We start from the raw sequence: 21,022 nt of genomic DNA, 5'->3' as shown, positions 1-21,022 counted from the left end.
TATGGAAGGTTGTTGCAACAACTTCTGTGTAACAGGGGTACAATGATCTCTTCGGAATCCAGAGTCGGCTAGGAAAAAAAAAAACACGCTATCTTGTCGCCTATAACGCATTCTCATGTGTTTTCCATCTTACGTTTCTTCATACAAGCTGCAAAAAAGGCACCGACGGACGACGACACGATGCTGAGGTCAATGCTGACACTTATGCGTGCTCACAAGTAAATGATGATACGTAGAAGAAAGCGGTTCGTATGAGTTTCAAAGCTGAACTGCGCAGCGGGCGTTGATTTGCCAGATGGTATGCGATGCAGAGGCACAGAGGATTTGGGTATAATATGTGAAATATAATATTTTTGCTAAGTTTATTTACAGAAAACGAAATAATGGAAAAAGAACGCACGTTGGACTATTGAGTATAAACAACTAAAAACCTAGATACAGGATAGAAGCACATTGAACAGCAATTTTGGTTTGATATTATTAACTACAATTATGGTTCTGGCAATGACGGTGACAAATACGTCGCCGGCTTTGCCGTAACGTTAAACCTTTGTCTACATCACGTGCTCACTAGGCTGAAAATTGACTGAAATTGGATTGACTAGAAAAAGTGTAGCCAATAACAAATAATCAGTCCATAATTAGAGTAAGAAAAACTGTGCTTCAAGGTAAATTCTCGTGACACTAGGAAGCATAATTTCCATTTAGGGTCTAAAATATTTTACAAAAGATGTCCAAAATTTGTAAGTATAAAAAATAAAGCACGAAGTTTACAAATCCGAAACGCCTCACCCGAAAACAGACATTGCAGTTCTAAAAACTGCAACTGCTAGATCATCTAAAGCAAATAAATTTGATACCTGAGTTAACAAATTACGTGACATTGTTACAATGTCTACGAGGGTGTTGAAAAAGTCCTATTCACAATTTAGTGGTACTTCAGAGCGGTGTATATTACATAAATTTTGTTGCGTTGCATGTGTTTATAATAAGTGCAGTTTCCAGAATTCTGATTTCAATATTTATTACTTAGTTACAGAAGTGAAGAATCGGTGCTACAGCTTTCTTATTTTGCAATTTTTTACAATTTTTGTAAAAACATTCACGGCCCAAACAAACCAAGTGGGCAGCTTGCACTAGTGGTGCAAGGCTGAAGTAAACAGCGGAGCTGGTGATCGACCTAGCTTCTTTCTAGTTTCGCTAGGTTTGGCTAAGTTTTGCTAGGAAATGCCAAGCCCTGCTACGCACGGTATTCCAGTTTCAGTACTCGGGAGAGCGCTAGTTTTGAGCCACACACATTGTATAAATAGAACAGCTGCGCAGATAATACAACGTTTTATCTTGTTGCCCTTGGAAGAGATAGATAAAGGAGGCGTGTTTGCGAATTGTTGCGTTGCGCAGGTCATTAAAAAGCGCGATGCACGCGTTCCGTGAGAACGCCGTATCGCGCTGTATGCTGCCGTGTCCTGCCTCACTGCGCAGTTACACTGTTATGCGCTGCACAATACGAGATGTCGAAAGTACCATCATTAAGATACCGCCATGCAATGCCCAGGCGTGCTCGTGCGCTCGTCAAGGACTGACGAAAGCGTAGAGTTTCTTACATTCACCGAGGGGGGACAAAGTGGCGCTGCAGTGTTTTTACAGCGAAGCTGTTATAGGCTAGGTTCCGGGAGATCGCGTCCGGCAACAGAACGGAAACAGATAGACCGGAAGTAGATCAACAATTTTCGGCTCCATGTGCGTGGCGGTTTCCCGCCAGCTGTGCCTCAGCACAGAGGTGTCAAAACGGGTGATAGATGGCCCATTGTTATACCCCTCGCCACCACCGATGCCTCTTTCACAACTGTCGCGATACTCGGTGGTGGCACGTCCCACCAATCGTTGTGCCCCTTTGTCTCGTGACGTAGAGATCGCGCTAGCGCTGTTAGCAGCAGTTGCCCTTTGGACTCGCTATGGGACGGACGCTCGTTTAACCCCATCTTCCATTATCCTGACGTCAGGATCTTAACGATGCCGTGCAGTGTGCCGCGGCTATGAACACTGTGGCTCATACGCTAGTCTATGACGATGGGGCGGACTTGGCGCAACGAACGCACTACTTGGCCATCGCGCCAGGCGAAAACGAGACGCCGGTATCCTTGCTGTTTGACGAACATGCCGAAGGTGCTCAATATAGTCAATAATGATAATATATAAATTCACTAAAACAATATTCATTACTAGCAGACCCGCCAGAGTCACAGCTTCGCTGGCTTCCATCTTCACAGTAGTGGAAGGGCTCTGAATATTTGCATACAAAATAAACAAAATTCATTCTTTTGGCCGGTGTATCTGTTCGCGCTTCTTCAACACGGGAATGACGGTAACTGAAGGCTTCGGACCGACTTCTTCCCCGGAGAACCAGGACACAGTGAACACGCATATGGTGACAAATGCTGCGCCTGTTATATTATTTTGCAGATATTTGTCGCCCTAACATTAGCACTCAGATTACGGTATGCAGTTATATCGAGCGTTTGCAGCAAGCGAGTAGCTAAATTTGTACAAAAGAGGAGAACGTCTGGCGCTCACTGCGCTGCGGTTTCATTCGCATATTTCCATAATATTTGTCCACTGAACACTAAATATAAAGACAGAGAAAAATAAAAAAAGAACGTAACCCCACAAGATGCTATTCCGTATTAAAAAAAATGAAAAAAAAAAGTGGCGGGCCATGATGATTGCGAGAATACTTATCGGCGCAACGATTTTCTTTCAGGCCAAGTTGCGTTTACTTAAGACAAGACAAGTCCTCCATATTAGCTGCACGGCGCGACAGCGCTCTTTAAGAAAATTGCAGACAAAGAACAAAAAATTACAACTGCAGAAGAATAAACAGCTGGGTTAGTGTGTATATTTTGGGAACCTAGTTGGCGGCTCACAAGGGACAAAGAAAGGTGCAAGACACAACACACCGCCCGCGTTTGGTCTTGCACCGTCCTTTGTCCCTTGTGCGCTGCTACTAATTTATTTACAAGACCCGCGTCTGCACCTGTGGTCTACAGGTTGAGAGGCGAGAGTGCTTCCCCATGACGGCGATTAGGTGGTGGATGATAGAGGCTCACGAATAAGCCGTTTTGCGCAGGTTGGCGACCCAGGCCTCCCATATGCAGGTGTGTTAGAAGACATCGAGGCGACATCGCGGCGAGGGTGCTGTGAGACAGTGTCAGTAGGTGCGGGATCGGAGCAACAGAAGTGGCGATGAGGCGTATTTAAGGCCTTTTGTGTTAAGGTATTTGATAAACAGTATATTTGGCGCCTACCTGTGGAGTGCGGTGTGTCTGGTAGAGATAGATGTTGCTCGGGTGATGCAATACAGGTTAAGCTTTATGAGTAAGAACGCCGGCACCCGCACGTGGCGTGAGCGAGGTTGACAGCACGTTAAAAACAATCTAGAAACAGCTGTGAGGCAAATGTGGAACGCTCTGCTATGTAGCATGTGTAGGTATAAACCTTGTCTGTGCGGTAAATCTGATGCAAAAGAGTGACATCACTATGTGATAGTTCTCGCTTTCATTTTCTCTTGTACGCGTATACCCGACTGTTTAGCCGTTTTAATCCACAGACGCTGGGCCTCGAGGGAACGGCAAATAGAAACGTGGGTGAGATGGCAAACACGTGCGTCACTCCTACCGCCAGCGAGCGGTTGGTGTGCGCTATAGAAGTGGAGCACTCTTGGCGACGTCAAGTTAGACTTTCCACACCATGCACTTTGTGGCGTCAGAGAAATCGTTAACGTCTTGCCGAGGCTAGTTGATTATTAATAACAAGGATAACACTACACCACAATTGAAAATAAAACAACAGTCGGCCTCACAATTTTTTATGGACATTTGCTGCGCAAGAAGGTACGAAACATACTAAACGAACGGAGGGAAGAGGACACGGAAAGGCACAGAAAACGGAAAACGGGAACCTTCGCGGCGTGCGATGATTTGGCTATACTGCAGCGTCGCGCGTTATAACGGTTCGCGCCGCAAAATCGTAACATGCTATAAGCGTTTTTTGGGCACCATCGCGGCGTCAGTGAAACGTAGGTGAACGACGATGAGAGTGATTAGTGCGGTGGAACGGTGACAAAAAGTATGGTACTGCACAGTGGGCGTATAACCGATGGGAAGAAAGGGCCATGTCTTTAGCACGAAACGAGTGCGAGGCAGTACACGAATAAGCGACGTGGATAAATGTCGCAATTCTTCCGAAAGGTATTGCGGAGAAGCCTCGCAGAATTGTTCGTTTATTTCTTCCTAAATTGATCACATAGCTTGCGGCACACTCTCAAGTGCGGATCCTGAAAAGACAGCGCTTGCAATTGGCGTGTTTTATTGGGGGACAAAAAATAAATAAAAAACAACTGCCAAGCACTCCGTACAGATGGTTAACCAGCGAATCTGAAACGTGCGGCCCCAGTGTTTAGCAGTGGGTTAATCCCGACGCTGTATTGAAGCGTTTCTCAATTATTGGTTACATGCTTGTGTTTCTAGTGGAACGCAAGCGCAAATGGCGGGCGAATGCTGCTAACCACTACGCCGAGCTAACTCGAGATATCGAACGCATGCGACAAAAACGGCGAACCGAGGAGGCGGCGTTGCGGGCAGATCAGGTACGGCGCAGAGAATGACGTCACTAACGGCGCTGCCAATGGCGCGCGCGCTTGGGTGCGACGTAGAGAACGACGTAACTGACGGCGCCGCCAATCGAGACGTTTAGAGAAACATGGGACGAATGGTTTTCCGTTTCGCATAGCCATATACAGCTTTCGCTGTAAAAAGCGCGAGCGTCTGGTGATATCCCATGTTATTAATATAACAGCGGCGAAAATACGACGAGAAGTGCCGGATGGTAACAGACGGCCCATGCCGAACACTTCCGACAGAAAGGGCGATGCTCCTGATAGCGAGAGATTTGCAGAGAGAGAGAGAGAGAGAGAGAGAGAGAGAGAGATTTGGAGAGAGGGCGACAAAAAAGCAATATGCGGTGCGCGGTGATACCACGAAACTTCACATGAGTCATGAGGTGTGCAGTTTACGTGCATGGCAAAGGTACATATACATTAGTAATTTGATCGATAGAGTATAAATTATACCGAGGTTGCTGGAAGTATGAGACTTGAAGTGATCAAAGGTGGTCGAACAAGTCATGTCTCAGGGTGAAGCCAGCGTCTCGACAAGGGGATTGATCTTCGTCCTGAAGAAGCTCTGACAAAAGCAAGTCTCCTTCCTTGGCTTCTCCATGAGACGCATGGCTGGTTCGACCATTGCTAATGATTTCTTCGATGTAATGCTCTAATTTAAGGGGGGGGGGGGGGGGCGTGCGGATCGGAAAATAGCATTTTTCTTAGAGTAAAGAAAATATTTTTTGTTTGCACTATCACGCTTCAACCCTCTATTCTCATGTGAAAGAAATCAAGCCATTTCTCCAACCAGAATACCGCAATACGTGATTCTAATAGAGGCATGAGAACTTAAGGAGTTTCATTCTTTTATTCATGCTCTACTGATGAGCGTCACAACCAGAAGTTTTGCCCACATGAGGAACTTTCCTAGTTTACAACTAGCGAGCACTAGCCCTGGCTGAGTTGGCACCAGCTAATTCTGCACTTTTCACCAGTGTTCAGGCAAAGGCTATGCCTCTTACGTATGTGAGGCTGACAAGCGATAAGCTGTTGTTTAGCTGTAACAGCAGAAGTCTCTCAACAGCAAAATTTGGTTTCTGTGGTGGATATGGCCAGTTCTATAGCCACTTGGGTTCAACGACCGCCACAAATACTTTGAGGAGGTTCTGCAGGAGTTGGGCGTCCTTCCAACTTTGCAGTTGATCACTTAGAGTACTTAGAGATACCACACCAAATTCAAAAGAATCTCTAGAACACAGACAGCTGAAGTTAACACTTTCATTTCAGTGTAGCAAAAAAAAAAAGAAAAAAAAAAGCCCGGTTAGAGGAGAAAGCTCGCAGAGGCCCTGAGTGTACCACCTACGCAGCAGGAGGATCTTGAAGTGTTACACTTCTTTTGGAAATATGAATCTGCATTCTGGCCAAATTTAATGCAGACTACTATCCGCAATATACAATTCTTTCATCTAAAGCGAAGGGTAGTCAATGGTAGTGGAACGCATCATTTGTTAAGCTCCCGTTGCCTTTACAGAAAACGCTGCAAAACGCATGCACAAAAGTAGCAATAAAACGTATATTCAATTAATCAATATACCCTATGTCATGCATACGTACAAATCAACAGCACGGGTTATGAAAAGCCTACACCGCGACTTTCATGGAAACGTCGCCCAAATATTGCTCACCGCAGTGCTTGTAGCCGACGACAGAAGAGCGACCGAGAAGGGAATCGACTTGATACCGCAACACAAAAGCGCGCAAACACAGGAATGGATGGCTATAGCAGGTATGCGCAACCACATCGAAGAGGTTATTGTTCAATAACCTCGCGGCGGTGCCGTGTGCAAAGACGCATCTTGAAGAGCATTAAGCGATTACATTACCTGTGACAACCTATGCCAAAAAATGTTATAAACGAATAAATAACGCCGACTGCGGCAAGTGAAACTGCAAGATTGGTGGGTGGTCTATCGGTGAGCCACGGCCTACATGCCACCGCAGTACGAAAGGCGTTATCGTGCATCAGTGAAGCAGATAGAATTGTTATCCCCAAAAGCTCCAGAAAACGGTGCATAAGCGTCACGGGGAGAGAACAATGTGATGCACGCTCGGGTATCGCAACAGTGTATTGCACCGGGGAATGATGACGCAGCTTGCTCCGCAGTAAAAGCAAAGAACGTTGAAGATGATGCGCTTGGTAACAAGCTTGAAATGAACAGGCTTCATTGTTAATCTCATCCGTCATCTGTTTCTTGACTCATCGTGTCTTTTGGATTTGTGTTTTGCTCGATAAGAATGACTGTTTAAGAAAATATCTCTATATTCTACTTGCTCTCACTTATTTACTATAATTAAAGATATTTATAAATGAATACCTCTAACACATTTCTAATATGCGCCAGATTCGTGGCCAATGCCTCAGAGGTGACCTGTAGGTACCACAACCTTCAAGGTCACGATCATCATCATTGAACAGTTTAAATCCGAAGAACGCAGTGGCTAAAGGGACGCAGTGGTGAAATAGGAGAGACGCTGTAGCGCCAGGGAATCAAACCCGAGACCTCGTGCTCAGAAGAACACTGCCATAGCCACTGAATGCATCGTGAAAGAAACTCATCATAAACGGTGGACGCCACATGCATACGTTACACACCCAGAGCCTCGTACTCAACACTCCTCATGTAAAGACTACTGCGCCCAGCACAAGAAGTGAGTTCGAGACATACGTGCGCTTGGGTCCTTATAGATTAGAAATCCTACCCCGTATTCTCTCTTATCTGGAAGACCTCTGTAGCTAGAGGACGTGGTCGTTAGTCAGCACTGCATAAACCTCACCAGGGCTTCTAACCTCACTAATGCCCATAATATGCCAGGCAATGCCTGATAATTATCAACTTAGATTTATCAGACTTAGATTTATCAGATTAGATTTATCAGATTAGATTTATCAGACTTAGATTTAGATGCACGTTGAAGAACCCCGGCTGGTCCAAATTGTTCTGGAGTCCCCCACTACGGCCTGCCTCATAATCAGATCGTTGTCTTGGCACGTAAATCCCCATAATGATTTTTTTTTGCGTGTTAAGGGAGTTCAAGTTGTCTGTTGCGGTAGATGGCACATAAGCGACCGAGAAAGACTGGTTGCCGTTATCCATCTCGGGTTGCGAATCCCTTGAAATTGACGTCCTTCGCAGCTTCCTTTTCAACCGACGGGTGGTGAACGTTGTGAAATCGGCCTCCGATTCCATCTCTTCCACCGACTAGCTGTCGCAGGACTCAAGATGAGCGGATGCAACGTCGACCTGGTCACCCATATTCGGTCCATGAACAGGCGAGCGGCCAGGGTCCATGGTGCCTTTGGGGTGACACTCCCCCATCACGGAGGAAGAAGTCCTCTGATTGGCTCTATCACTGGACGTGAGTAATTCTCAAAATTAGGAAATAACAGGTAGCGATCGGACATAGTGGGCAACATTGATGAATTTTACCGCATTAATGAGAGGGTAGCAGTCGCCGCAATAGAACTGATTAGGAGGCATAGAATAAAGGTAGTACCAGCCTACGCCCCAACCTCCAGTCACGATGATGAGAATTAGAACAGTTTTATGAACGATGTTGAATTAGCGATGAGAAAGGTGCAAACTCAGTATACTGTAGTCAGGGGCGACTACAATGCAAAAGTGGGAAAAAAGCAGCCTGGTGAGCACGCAATTGGCAACTACGGCATCGATTCTAGGAACACTAGAGGAGAGATGTTAGTAGGATTCACGGAAAGGAATATGCTCCGAAGAATTAATACCTTCTTCAGGAAGCGCAGCAACAGGAAGTGGACCTGGAAAAGCCCTAATGGAGAAACAAGGAATGAAATAGATTCCATACTCTCTGCCGATCCCAGCATAGTGCCGGATGTAGAAGTAGTATTCGGTAGGGTAAAGTGCAGTGACCATGGGTTAGTGAGGTCTAGGATTTCTCTCAATTTGAAGAGAGAAAGAATAAAATTAGTCAAGAAGAAACAGGCCAAACTAGACGCAGTAAGGGTAAAAGCAGACCAGTTCAGGCTGGTGCTCGCAAACAAATATGCAGCTTTAGGACAGAAATATGAAGAAAACTTGCAATGAATGAAACCGTAACTAGGCTGATCTCAGAAGCAGCAATTAAAGTGGGAAGTAAAGCACCAAGGCAACCAGTAGGTAAGCTCTCCCAAGTAACAAAGGAGCTAATAAAGAAACGACGAAACATGAAAGTGTCAAACTCAAGAGATAAGATATTCACTGAACTGTCAAAACTGATCAACAAGAAGAAATTAAGGGATGTTCGAAATTATAACGTGGGAATAATCCAAGAAGCCGTAAAACATAGACGCAGCATGCAATCAGTGAAAAGAAAACTTGACATATATATAGGACAAGGCAAGATGTATGCACTGAAAAATAAGCAGGGCAATATCATAAGTAATTTCGATGACATAGTAAAAGCAGCGGAATAATTCTATACTGACCTGTACAGTACCAGAGCAGCCAAGCTACTTTCATTCGAAGTAGTGAGGACCAGGATACAGAGGCTCCTTCCGTAATTAGTGATGAAGTTCGAAGGGCCTTGCAAGACATGACCCGGGGAAAAGCTGCCGGAGAAGATGGAATAACAGTGGACTTATTGAAAGACGGAGGAGATATCATGCTTGAAATGCTTGTGGCCCTTGATACGCAATGCCTCACGACTTCAAGTGTACCGGCGAACTGGAAGAATGTCAATATTATACTAATCCTTAAGAAGGGAGACGCTAGAGAACTGAAAAATTATAGGCCCATTAACTTGCTTTCAGTACTGAATAAAATATTCACCAAGATAATTTCCAATAGAATCAGAGGAATACTTCAATCAACCAAGAGAACAGGCTGGCTTCAGGAAGGGATATTCTACAATGGATCACATACACGTCATAATCAGGTAATCGAGAAACCTGTGGAATACAATAAACCTCTCTATATGGCTCTTATAGATTATGAAAAGGCATTTGATTCAGTAGCGATACCAGCAGTCATAGAGGCTTTGCGTAATCAAGGAGTACAGGAGGCATACGTGAACATCTTCGCAAATATCTACAAAGATTCCACAGCTACATTGGCTCTCCACAAGAAAAGTAGTCAGTTACCTATGAAGAAAGGGGTCAGGCAAGGAGACACAATATCTGCACTGCATGCTTAGAAGTATTCAAGCTCTTAGACTGGGAAGGCTTAGGAGTGAGGATCAACGGCGAATATCTCAGCAACCTCCGGTTTGCAGATGACATTGTCCTATTCAGCAACAATGGGGATGAATTACAACACATGATTGAGTACCTTAACCGAGAAAGTGTAAGAGTGGGATTGAAGAATAATATGCAGAAGACACAGATAATGTTCAATACTCTGGCAAGGAAACAAGAATTCAGGATCGCCAGACAGCCTCTAGATTCTGTAAAGGAGTACATTTATCTAGGTCAATTAGTCACAGGGGACCCTTATCATGAGAAGGAAACTTAGAGAAGAATAAAATTGAGTTGGAGTGCATACGGCAGGTATCGCCAAATCCTGACGGGGAACTTACCACTGTCGTTGAAAATAAAAGTGCACAATCATTGCATTCTACCGGTGCTAACACATGGGGCAGAAACTTGGAGGTTAACAAAGAAGCTCGAGAGCAAGTTAAGGACAGCAAAAAGCAATGACACGAAAAATGTTAGGCGTAACGTTAAGAGACAGGAAGAGAGCGGTGTAGATCAGAGAGCAAACGGGGATAACCAATATTCTAATGACATTAAGAAAAAAAATGGAGCTGGGCAAGTCATGTAATGCGTAGGGTAGATAATCGATGGCCTATTAGAGTTACAGAATGGGTGCCAAGAGAAGGGAAGCGCAGTCGAGGACGTCAGAAAACTAGGTGGGGTGATGAAATTAGGAAATTTGCAGGTGCAAGTTGGAATCAGCTAGCACAAGACAGGGGTAATTGGAGATCACAGGGAGAGGCCTTCATCCTGCAGTGGACATAAATATAGGCTGATGATGATGTTGGTGATGAAATACAAATAACGGGCGCTTTAGCATTTCGGCCCCATGAAAATTCGGCCGCCGTGGCCGGCATTTCATCTCGCGACCTCATGCTTAGCCGCCCAACACCATAACCACTAAGCAACCAGGGCGGGTGCCCTTAACAGGCAGTCCGTAACTGAATTTCTCCTGCACAGGTAAATGAGATTCGCATTAATGGCAGGAAGAATATAATGTCAGTGATCGTGACAAAGAAGACAATTATCGACACGCTGAAGTCCGTCACACAGATAGGAAATATCTCAGTTCGCTCGTTCTTTGCTCACGGGAAAAGAACGACGACTGGTGTCATGTACGACGCGGATTCTGACATCAGTGACGCTGAACTACAGAAGTTTTTAACGTCAACAGCCCGAATGGTGACCATTCACCACTGCGGACAGTCTCGACGTATTATGCTAATATTGGATTCTGAGAATCTACCAGCTTACGTAAAGGTTGGACTTGTCAGACATGCCAGAAAAAGACGTACCTCGGGTTTTGCCATGTCACAAGTTCTGTAAGCTGGGGCTTGTCAGCGCAGTGTGCAAAACAGACAGACAGACAGACAGACAGACAGACAGACAGACAGACAGACAGACAGACAGACAGACAGACAGACAGACAGACAGACAGACAGACAGACAGACAGACAGACAGACAGACAGACAGACAGACAGACAGACAGACAGACAGACAGACAGACAGACAGACAGACAGACAGACAGACAGACAGACAGACAGACAGACAGACAGACAGACAGACAGACAGACAGACAGACAGACAGCAGACAGACCGACGACAGACAGACAGACAGACAGACAGACAGACAGACAGACAGACAGACAGACAGACAGACAGACAGACAGACAGACAGACGACAGACAGACAGACAGACAGACAGACAGACAGACAGACAGACAGACAGACAGACAGACAGACAGACAGACAGACAGACAGACAGACAGACAGACAGACAGACAGACAGACAGACAGACAGACAGACAGACAGACAGACAGACAGACAGACAGACAGACAGACAGACAGACAGACAGACAGACAGACAGACAGACAGACAGACAGACAGACAGACAGACAGACAGACAGACAGACAGACAGACAGACAGACAGACAGACAGACAGACAGACAGACAGACAGACAGACAGACAGACAGACAGACAGACAGACAGACAGACAGACAGACAGACAGACAGACAGACAGACAGACAGACAGACAGACAGACAGACAGACAGACAGACAGACAGACAGACAGACAGACAGACAGACAGACAGACAGACAGACAGACAGACAGACAGACAGACAGACAGACAGACAGCTCTCAGACAGACAGACAGACAGACAGACAGACAGACAGACAGACAGACAGACAGACAGACAGACAGACAGACAGACAGACAGACAGACAGACAGACAGACAGACAGACAGACAGACAGACAGACAGACAGACAGACAGACAGACAGACAGACAGACAGACAGACAGACAGACAGACAGACAGACAGACAGACAGACAGACAGACAGACAGACAGACAGACAGACAGACAGACAGACAGACAGACAGACAGACAGACAGACAGACAGACAGACAGACAGACAGACAGACAGACAGACAGACAGACAGACAGACAGACAGACAGACAGACAGACAGACAGACAGACAGACAGACAGACAGACAGACAGACAGACAGACAGACAGACAGACAGACAGACAGACAGACAGACAGACAGACAGACAGACAGACAGACAGACAGACAGACAGACAGACAGATTTTGGCAGACAGACAGACAGACAGACAGACAGCCAGACAGACAGACAGACAGACAGACAGACAGACAGACAGACAGACAGACAGACAGACAGACAGACAGACAGACAGACAGACAGAACAGACAGACAGACAGACAGACAGACAGACAGACAGACAGACAGACAGACAGACAGACAGACAGACAGACAGACAGACAGACAGACAGACAGACAGACAGACAGACTGCACAGACAGTACAACAGACAGACAGACAGACAGACAGACAGACAGACAGACAGACAGACAGACAGACAGACAGACAGACAGACAGACAGAAGACAGACAGACAGACAGACAGACAGATCGACAGACAGACAGACAGACAGATTATCAGACACGACTGACAGTCCGTCACACAGATAGACAGAAGACAGACAGACAAGAAACTTTATTTTGTCCTCAGTGGACTCGTCGTAGGGGGGCCGCACCTGCTCACCGGGAAAAGAACGACCGTGATCTTCGGCCCTTTCGCATTTGTACAGCCCGAAGCTGGATTGAAAGGTCGTCGACGGCTTCTCCCAGTCTTCTTGCCTGTTACGAGTGGTGCAATGCTGAACTACAGATGTTTTTAACGTCAACCGTCCGAATGGTGACCATTCACCACTGCCGATAGTCTCGACGTATTATTAGTATTGTATTCTGAGAATCTACCAGCCTACGTAAAGGTTGGGCTTGTCAGATGTGCCAGAAAAAGACGTACTTACCTAGGGTTTTGCCATGTCACAAGTGCTGCAAGCTGGGACTCGTCAGCGCAGTGTGCAAAAGTAGAATAACTTGCCAGCGGTGTGGCAGACGTCACAAAATTAACAACTGCGTCGCGCTGCTGCTTCTCTTAAGTGCTCAAACTTCTCCGGGGCGCATGAAAGAACATCGAAAGATTGTTCGAAGATAAATGAAGAAAAGCGCGTCCTGCAGAAGATGTTGCGGGACAATTTGACCCGCAGAGGAGAGGCTGTCTCATCCATCCGCCGTCACAGACAACGTTCGAAACGCAGACTACAGCGCAACCGCAGTGTCCACAGGAATTATGGATCATCTATCGCACAAGACTTTGCACCACCCCGTGAGCCACTGCTAACACAGCATAAGGCCTCTACACCCGTCGCAAATGCGCCATGTCCAAGGGAAGAACAATCTGGAAATAACAGCCTTGTGCTCAGTTGTTTCAGAGGATGAATGAGTTTCGCTTCCATCCGTAGCAATGGGCAAGACTACATCATGGGCTGCATCTCCAAAGATGGCTGACAACGATAGGCAAGACTATGAAAAGATCTAGAGCATGCTAAAGAACCCGCTAAAGTCAATACGTATAATTCTTTGTGAGCTGCAGGCGCGAGGTGCCAAGGCAGCAGTTCAAGTTCTGAACGTGCTGGAACCGCTTCTGGTAGCGCTTCCCTACGACAGTATGGCAAACTCATTTGGAGAACAGGTACGTGCATCTGCTATAATGCAGCGGAATGCATCCAAGAGGTCTGAGAAGCCGGCTTTCTGACCTTCGGCAACGTATATTTGGACATCAATCTCTTGTTATTGTTATATGCGAGTAGAACATGGCGTCTTCCTTTCGTTTATCTGGATACGTGACAGCTAAAAAATAATTAAATTATGGGGTTTTACGCGCCAAAACCACGATCTCAATATGAGCCACGCCGTAGTGGCCGACTCCGGAAAATTTGGACCACCTGGGGTTCTTTAACGTGCACCTAAATTTAAGTACACGGGTGTTTTCGCATTTTGCCCCCATCGAAATGCGGCTGCCGTGGCCTGGATTCGATCCCGCGACCTCGTGCTTAGCAGCCTACGTGACAGTTAGTGTGGTCTCGCGACGACCGAAGTGCAATCAAAGTGATGATTTGTGTGCGTGGCTAGCTAGCTATTTAAGCTACCTGAGGCATTACGTAGCTGTTCATACCTCTAATGAATATATTTGTCTCACTTTAGAACAGAAGCGACGTTTAATCTCTGTCATCGGTGGTTACTTACCCACCAGAATCCGTATAGACTGTTCTCATCTCTTGTCGGTGCTTCAAGATTGTCCATGTCCGCACATATTAGAAGTGGATTTTAATTCCCACCATCCAATGTGCGGCATTGCTACGATGAACGCCCGCGGCAGAGACATGACTAATTTTGCACTGAATCAGGGCCTCGTGTCAATCAACGATGGGTCCCCCTCCCCCTTTTCTTCACGGCGCATCGTACGCCAGCTGCCTGGACGTTTCTTTGGTTTGGAGAAGCCTTCTGTCTACTACGTGTTGCTGTGTGGACATAGAAACACATGGAAGTGACCATCTCCCGACATACATACAGCTAAGTGGCTCCGCCATTCAGTTCCTCTTACTGTGCGTTGTAAAGACTGACAAGCTTTCTGATGCTCTGTGGATACTCAGTGCGGCGGCATCCGATTCATTTAAGAAATAGAAAGTGTTATTGCATCGATCCTAACTGCAAAAACAAGGCATACCAGATCCAGATCACGGATTCACGCGTAGTACAAACACTGTGGCTGTGGGGGTGTGGGACGCCGTGGGAGGGACGGACAAAGCCCCCGCCATCAGCTGCTTCGCATCTAAAACAAATACCAAGCTCGCGGGTTCGCCTATCTGAGCATGCACATTCCCGAGACTGCGGCGTGGCATGATCTCGCGCGTTCTATACACTAGCTCCCGCCAAATTCAGGTTCTCAAAGCTGAGTCGCCCGTTACACCTTGTTCCGCCAATAAAGTAACTGGTCATATGATTGGTTACTGAAAAAGTGCAATTGCTTTACATCTGCATTTTGTGTGATTGCAATTTTTCTGCGATTACCAACCTCGGAGTCACATATGACACTTAAGAGGTTTCAGACAACATGAAAAATTTGCGTCATTACAAACCTAGTTTGAAGGCACAGCACAAGAGGCTTCGGACATCGAAATTTTACGTGATTATACATCTCAGAGGCACAACTGACGCACAAAAGTTTTTCAGACGAGAGACCACTCAGCCAGTGCAAATATTGAGTATAACTTTCTATCGGAAGTAAGAAAATCGGAGCAGTAAAGGTACAATTAGACAAAAAAAAGTGCCTTGAATAGAGCTTTGACGACGCGAGACCACCGAAATGCTCGCGTCGTTCTTCTACATTGGAGATATAAAAAACGACGCGATTGCAGAACACACAAAAATACAGACACGCAATTCTTATAGGAGTTATTTACAGAGACAGCGCAATTTCCCCGGGGGAAAGACAGCCGAGTCTCGGGGGTGGCCGACGCTCGTTGCACGCCGCCGAGCGCGATCCACAGCTGTGTTCGCAGAGTGGCGTCGTACTTGCGAAAGACTGCGCGCCCAGCGTTCCCGAAGGCACCGACGTGAGAGTGGACATAACGGTCAACGCACTCCGCAGCTTAACGCCGGCCGCAGCGCAATCACGTTTTTCCTTCACTGAAATCTACTGATTTAACGGGAACAAAAAGAAAAGAGTCGACGTTACTCCTGCGCTAGACGAGTGACCAATCTGCCAACCCGCGCGCCGTGCGGAATGTTTCTCTTGTACTTTTTTTTTTTTCGTGGTAACTGAAACTCACCACGATGCATTGTCGTGCTGTTCTGCTGCGAAGCGTGATGTGGCGGGTGCGTCTGCGTACGAAAGCTTTCACGTCATTCCACCAAGTTATGACTTACGAAAGTCCGAGAGCATAAGTTGATGGCACCAACTTGTGACATTTATTTTTGCTTGTTTGGTACGTTTCGCATTCATTACAACGAAAATCAAGAGATGACTCATCATTATAAGCGAAAAGAACAAGACGAAAAGTAAATGTATTTCCTGGCCGGCACGCCGCTATCATTCTTAACCTGAGAGCATCATCCTTCACCACGGTGCACCTCGAGAGCCCCACGCTACCTTTCAATTCAGTCCTGCTAGCACCAATGCCACGTCGGAGTACACCCGTGACAGCATATTGAAGGCTCAAGAAGCCCTCCGCGTCACCCTACTTCAACTCACAAATTCATAGGAAGGTAAGCGGCGTGTTAATGCGTCGCTCCTGATGGCCGCTGGACACCGGGTCACACCGGCTTTGGGCTCCGTATTCCCCTCTCTCACCCCTCACCTTCTTCCCCTCCCCCCTCACTTCTCCCATGATGGATGCAATGGAGGTTTTGCTGAATTCAATTGAAATTTCCCGGGTTCGCCCTGCTCTCGCGCCATCTGTTGGGACCCTTTATTACTGTTGGCTTAAAGCACGCGCTACAGAGCCGCAGCTTCAGTCGGCTTGTTTTTAACGCGTAGCGTCTCTTCGACACCATTTCTAACGCGTTGATTTTTCATTTACTCACGTAAAAACCAGTAAAATGTGTATTCTTAATTAAATGAACGCTGCGGATCACGGTTATGTACATAACAAGGTTATGTACTTATATTTTTGCCTCAAATAGGCCTGAGGTTTCCTTTGCGCTGTGTAATGTTGACGTGTATGACCCCGTGCCACCAGTGCTAGTAGCTTGGTTGGTTTTGACCGGCGGTTGAATCGAGTGCCAGACGGACACACAGACAAAATTTTTTCGCGTTTAGGTAGCCCAAGAAAGACTTATCGTCTTTAATAGGACAGCGAGAGTTCCTTCGACGATTCAGAGCCTTACAGTACCCTAGGAAACAGTAATAATCCCACATGGTGCACATTCAGTAGGTAACGTTCCACAATGACAGCGCGTGTTAGCATCAATAGTATCGTAGACAGCCGTATGTATACCGCTGACACAACAGTGATATTTGATTATTCTTTCTTTTAATGTACAACACTCCAACTTTGCTGACCGTTTTGAAGAAACTCTTTCAGCAGCGATATTTGGATGCCGGGTACCTGTTGCAGAGCTCGCGCGCTACGCAGGACGCTCCAAAGCTCGACAGAGTGAGGCACACCGTCCTCAATCACTCCGACTCTCGATCTACTAAACTTGCACAGGGACCGCATACAGGTCCCGTCATTTGCTCAGAGGTTACAAAATTTCTTACTGTGACCATATTGTTTTCATCTCATCATTCAGTGGCTGCTCTCCGTAGCATTCCTTTTGGACCGCACTGAATCTTATGAAAACGACCACGGGAGGGCACTGGGAGACGGGCTCCACCGCAAAACCCATCGATTCGCCAGAGAAGCCTCCTCGAGCGCGTAGGCGGCGCGAAATGCAGAGAGCCGGAAACGGTCGGTGCTTCCTAGGTTCCGCATCCTGTTTGAAAACGGGCCGGCAGCCACATCCGGTCCCGCCTCGGGACACGTGAGGAGCGCCGAGCAGACGAGCGCCGCCGGTGGCGCAGGCCATGTGAGCGTCGGCGCCGGGCGCGCGCATGTGGCGCTCCCGGGAGTATGCGCGCCTGGCCACGGCTCCTACTCGCCACGCTGGGTGAGTGACAGGCACCGGCGAAACTCTCCTTTGCCTATTGCCCGTTAGCTCGCTTTTTATACACTGCGCACACTGGTACGGCTGGTTGCACGTGAACGTACGAAAAGTTTGGTGCGCCCGCGTGTGGGCAAGGCTGTCACGTGACTACTTGTACTTACTTGACTACTTGCCCGCCAACCGGTTCACATGCTTCCGAGTTGCTTATCAAAGACAACAGTGGTGAAACAAGGGATGTCAGAATAGTCTCAGATAGAGAGAGGGGGGGGGAGGGGGGGGAGAGATGAAAGGCAGGGAAGTTAACCGGAGTAAGTGTCCTGTTGACAACTCTGCAGGAGGGAAGGTTAGGAAAGGTGAGGAGAAAAGATGTGAAGGTACGAGGAAGATCAGTCCACACTATCACGACGAAGGCCAACTGACAAAGACAAGTATTTTCAGTAAATCCCTATGCTGTAACCCCCCCCCCCCCCCCGCCTTAGCCACAAAAAAAGATAACGAAATAAAAATAGATAACCAGCACTGGTGCATTTAGAGCAACCAGAGTCCAGAATTGTGTTTTCCGTAAGTACTAGATGGTTGTCAAGCTTGTAAAGTGTGGTGTAGAGCGTTTTTCTTTGTGCACTGTATCACACAGAAGGTGCGCAGTCGTATGTTTTCATCCACAAGCTTCACATTCGGGACATCTGTCCATTCCAAGGAGGAAGGTGTGGGCATTTGTGAATGCTACACCAAGCCATAAAGGTGGTTGGCCATGCGGCCCTGAGACATCCATTCTTCGATTGTTCGACCACTCTTCGGCCGCTGTCGAATTGTTTTACCATTACTTCGCATCCAACTCCCTGTGAACAATGTCTTGTTTTATCAAAGACGGGTTCTGCTCCGGGAACGAACTCTGCAGAAAGTGTTCGTGGTCAAAGGCAAGCGGGCTGAGAACGACAGAAGCTGAGCAAGTTGGTAAGGAATAATTCTTTGAAAGGTTAGGTGGCAGAAAACACTTAACGGAACGAACGCAAGAGGTGTTTCTGTTGACATCTTATTGCGATAGCAATTATATGGACACTCCAAGCGCATTTCTGTCGTCGCCGTCGCCGTGATGTTCCGTGTAAAGTCCAGACACGATAGCATCGTCGCCGCGCGCCGTACGCTGTATGTGCGAGTGAAAGCTTGCGAGGGTCAGCTGACGACCGCGGCTCAATCTCGCGCACGCGAGGGAGGAAGGCAGGGCGGAATCGCGCCGTCTTCTTTCGCGCGCGAGGCACGAGGATGAGGCGAGGGAAGGGGGGGGGGGGGAAGGGACGCCTTCTACTTTAACGACTGATGCTTAGGGCACGGGCGACGCCGTATCTTGAAAGCAATCTGCGACATGGACAAAGCGCGCGCCAGCGCGGGCCTCATCTTCAAAGCGATCTGCGATGTGGACAAAGTACGCCACGCCGACTGCCGGTAGGTTCGTATGCGCTGTGCTTTCGACGTTTAGTTCGCGTTGAAGCGAGAGACAGCACGAAGCTCAATTCGCTCACTACTGCTGCCGCGCTTCCTCACGCCAGCGTTTTGACAGCGAGTTTCCGCGGTCATCGAGCGAGATGTGTTCATGTTTACCTGTACGCGCGTGACAACGTGCTTGTCAATTTAGTTAGTAAGCGAATGTTAACAAGTTTTTACGACCGATAAAACTAATATCCTTACTTCGAGTAGCTGTCTACTAATTCGCTATTGCAATCGATGCTTCGCCTTTCGGGCGAAACTGCGACATTTCTTTAAAAATTGGTATCCTTTCCGCGTTTCCAACTCGCACCCTTTCAAACCATGAATACAAGAGGGCTGGTTGATAAGTTGTTTCGGAATGCACAGTGAATTTAGCGCCAAGGTACTAGACACAATATAACTGAAAGTTGGGCGAGTTAGTAATTATTCATTGTTAAACTGCAGCGCACACAAAAAGATGACGGAAACAGGCAAGTTACCAACAGGCACTGCAGTTAAACGAAGTATTATACACACCATTTTATTTGTTTTGAATGTTATGGTTCTGATTTTCTGTTTCATCTGATACATTATTCTTGCTTTTTCATAAGTATGTTCCCGTATGTATGTCTTGCTCTCAGGCGTCCATTTCTGCCATGATTGGGCAGATATTTGAACGCTTTTCTACTTCAGCATTTTTTTTGTATATTCCATTGTTTGATTAGACGTGTATGTATGTTTTGTTGGTATATTTTCCTATACTTAATATGTTATTTTTTATTCGCTTATTAATAAAACGTGGGAAAGCCTGTGAAGAAGGTTGCCAACATTTACGATATCATCAAACATCTGGTAATCAAGAGTAGACTAAACAAGCGCTGGTTGGTAAGGATGAGGGAAAGTTTAATTAACAGACAGAAAATAATGTAGAACTTGAACTAGAAACGAACTAGAAAGTAGCAATGTAGCCAGCGCGTGTTGTGTCTACATTGGCTTAGCGCCGAGTCCACTACGCTTCCAAATCACGCTGGAGAAAGGCCGCCATGGACTGTTTGTAAAATAACGGAGAGGGTCACTTAAATTACAACATCTGCTGAGCAATCTCCGTAATAAAAATATTCTTCAAAGTACCACTGAGAAAAGAAAACTGATACAATACTTCTTTCTCATCGAGATATGAAAAGGTCAATCTACTCAGCCTATTTTGTCCAGTAATAAAAGGCTTCTGCGTGGGTATAATATATATGCGCAGGCTTAGTTTATATATATATATATATATATATATATATATATATATATATATAGAGAGAGAGAGAGAGAGAGAGAGCCTTGTTTTACGATGGTTTCCACTAATGAGTTCGGAAGTGAATGAATGAATGAATTTGAGGAATGAACAAACGAATTAACTAGGAGATTAAGTTAATGGGAGAATACGTATGCGAAATTTCGCAAGTGCGCTTCTCCAGATACCTCATCTGCCCCGCACAATATGGAGTACTTCGCGTTAGAAGTGTACACTGGGCGTGAGCGCTCTGCATGGTGTTACCATCCTTGCGATCTCCTCTTCTCAATTCCATCCTCGCTGTTTGTGTAGACGGACACTAAATTTCGATA

At 46.6% G+C, this 21,022-nt stretch overlaps 2 protein-coding genes across 3 annotated transcripts in view; one reads left to right on the top strand and one right to left on the bottom strand.

The window, feature by feature from the left end:
- The window catches only part of LOC119449758 (cystinosin homolog), a 100,941-nt gene that overhangs the window by 39,146 nt on the left and 40,773 nt on the right, over positions 1-21,022 (bottom strand). The window contains exon 1 of one of the 2 annotated variants that reach the window (XM_049665426.1): positions 6,343-6,574. The exons of the other annotated variant lie outside the window; for it this stretch is intronic. The gene's annotated coding sequence lies outside the window, so the exon portion shown is untranslated. Of the gene's footprint in view, positions 1-6,342; positions 6,575-21,022 lie in introns of those variants that run through there. 2 annotated transcript variants of the gene reach the window in all.
- LOC119448552 (uncharacterized) overlaps positions 17,855-21,022 on the top strand; it is a 174,492-nt gene continuing 171,324 nt past the window's right edge. The window contains exon 1 of the mRNA XM_037711786.2: positions 17,855-17,947. Within this exon, the coding sequence (XP_037567714.1) occupies positions 17,911-17,947 (37 nt within the window). The 5' untranslated portion in view covers positions 17,855-17,910. The remainder of the gene's footprint in view (positions 17,948-21,022) is intronic.

This window comes from Dermacentor silvarum, chromosome 4 (genome assembly GCF_013339745.2).
Source record: "Dermacentor silvarum isolate Dsil-2018 chromosome 4, BIME_Dsil_1.4, whole genome shotgun sequence".
Taxonomy (NCBI): Eukaryota; Metazoa; Arthropoda; class Arachnida; order Ixodida; family Ixodidae; genus Dermacentor; species Dermacentor silvarum.
Note: the sequence above shows the minus strand (reverse complement) of the source record. Positions and strands in the feature narration are given on the sequence as shown.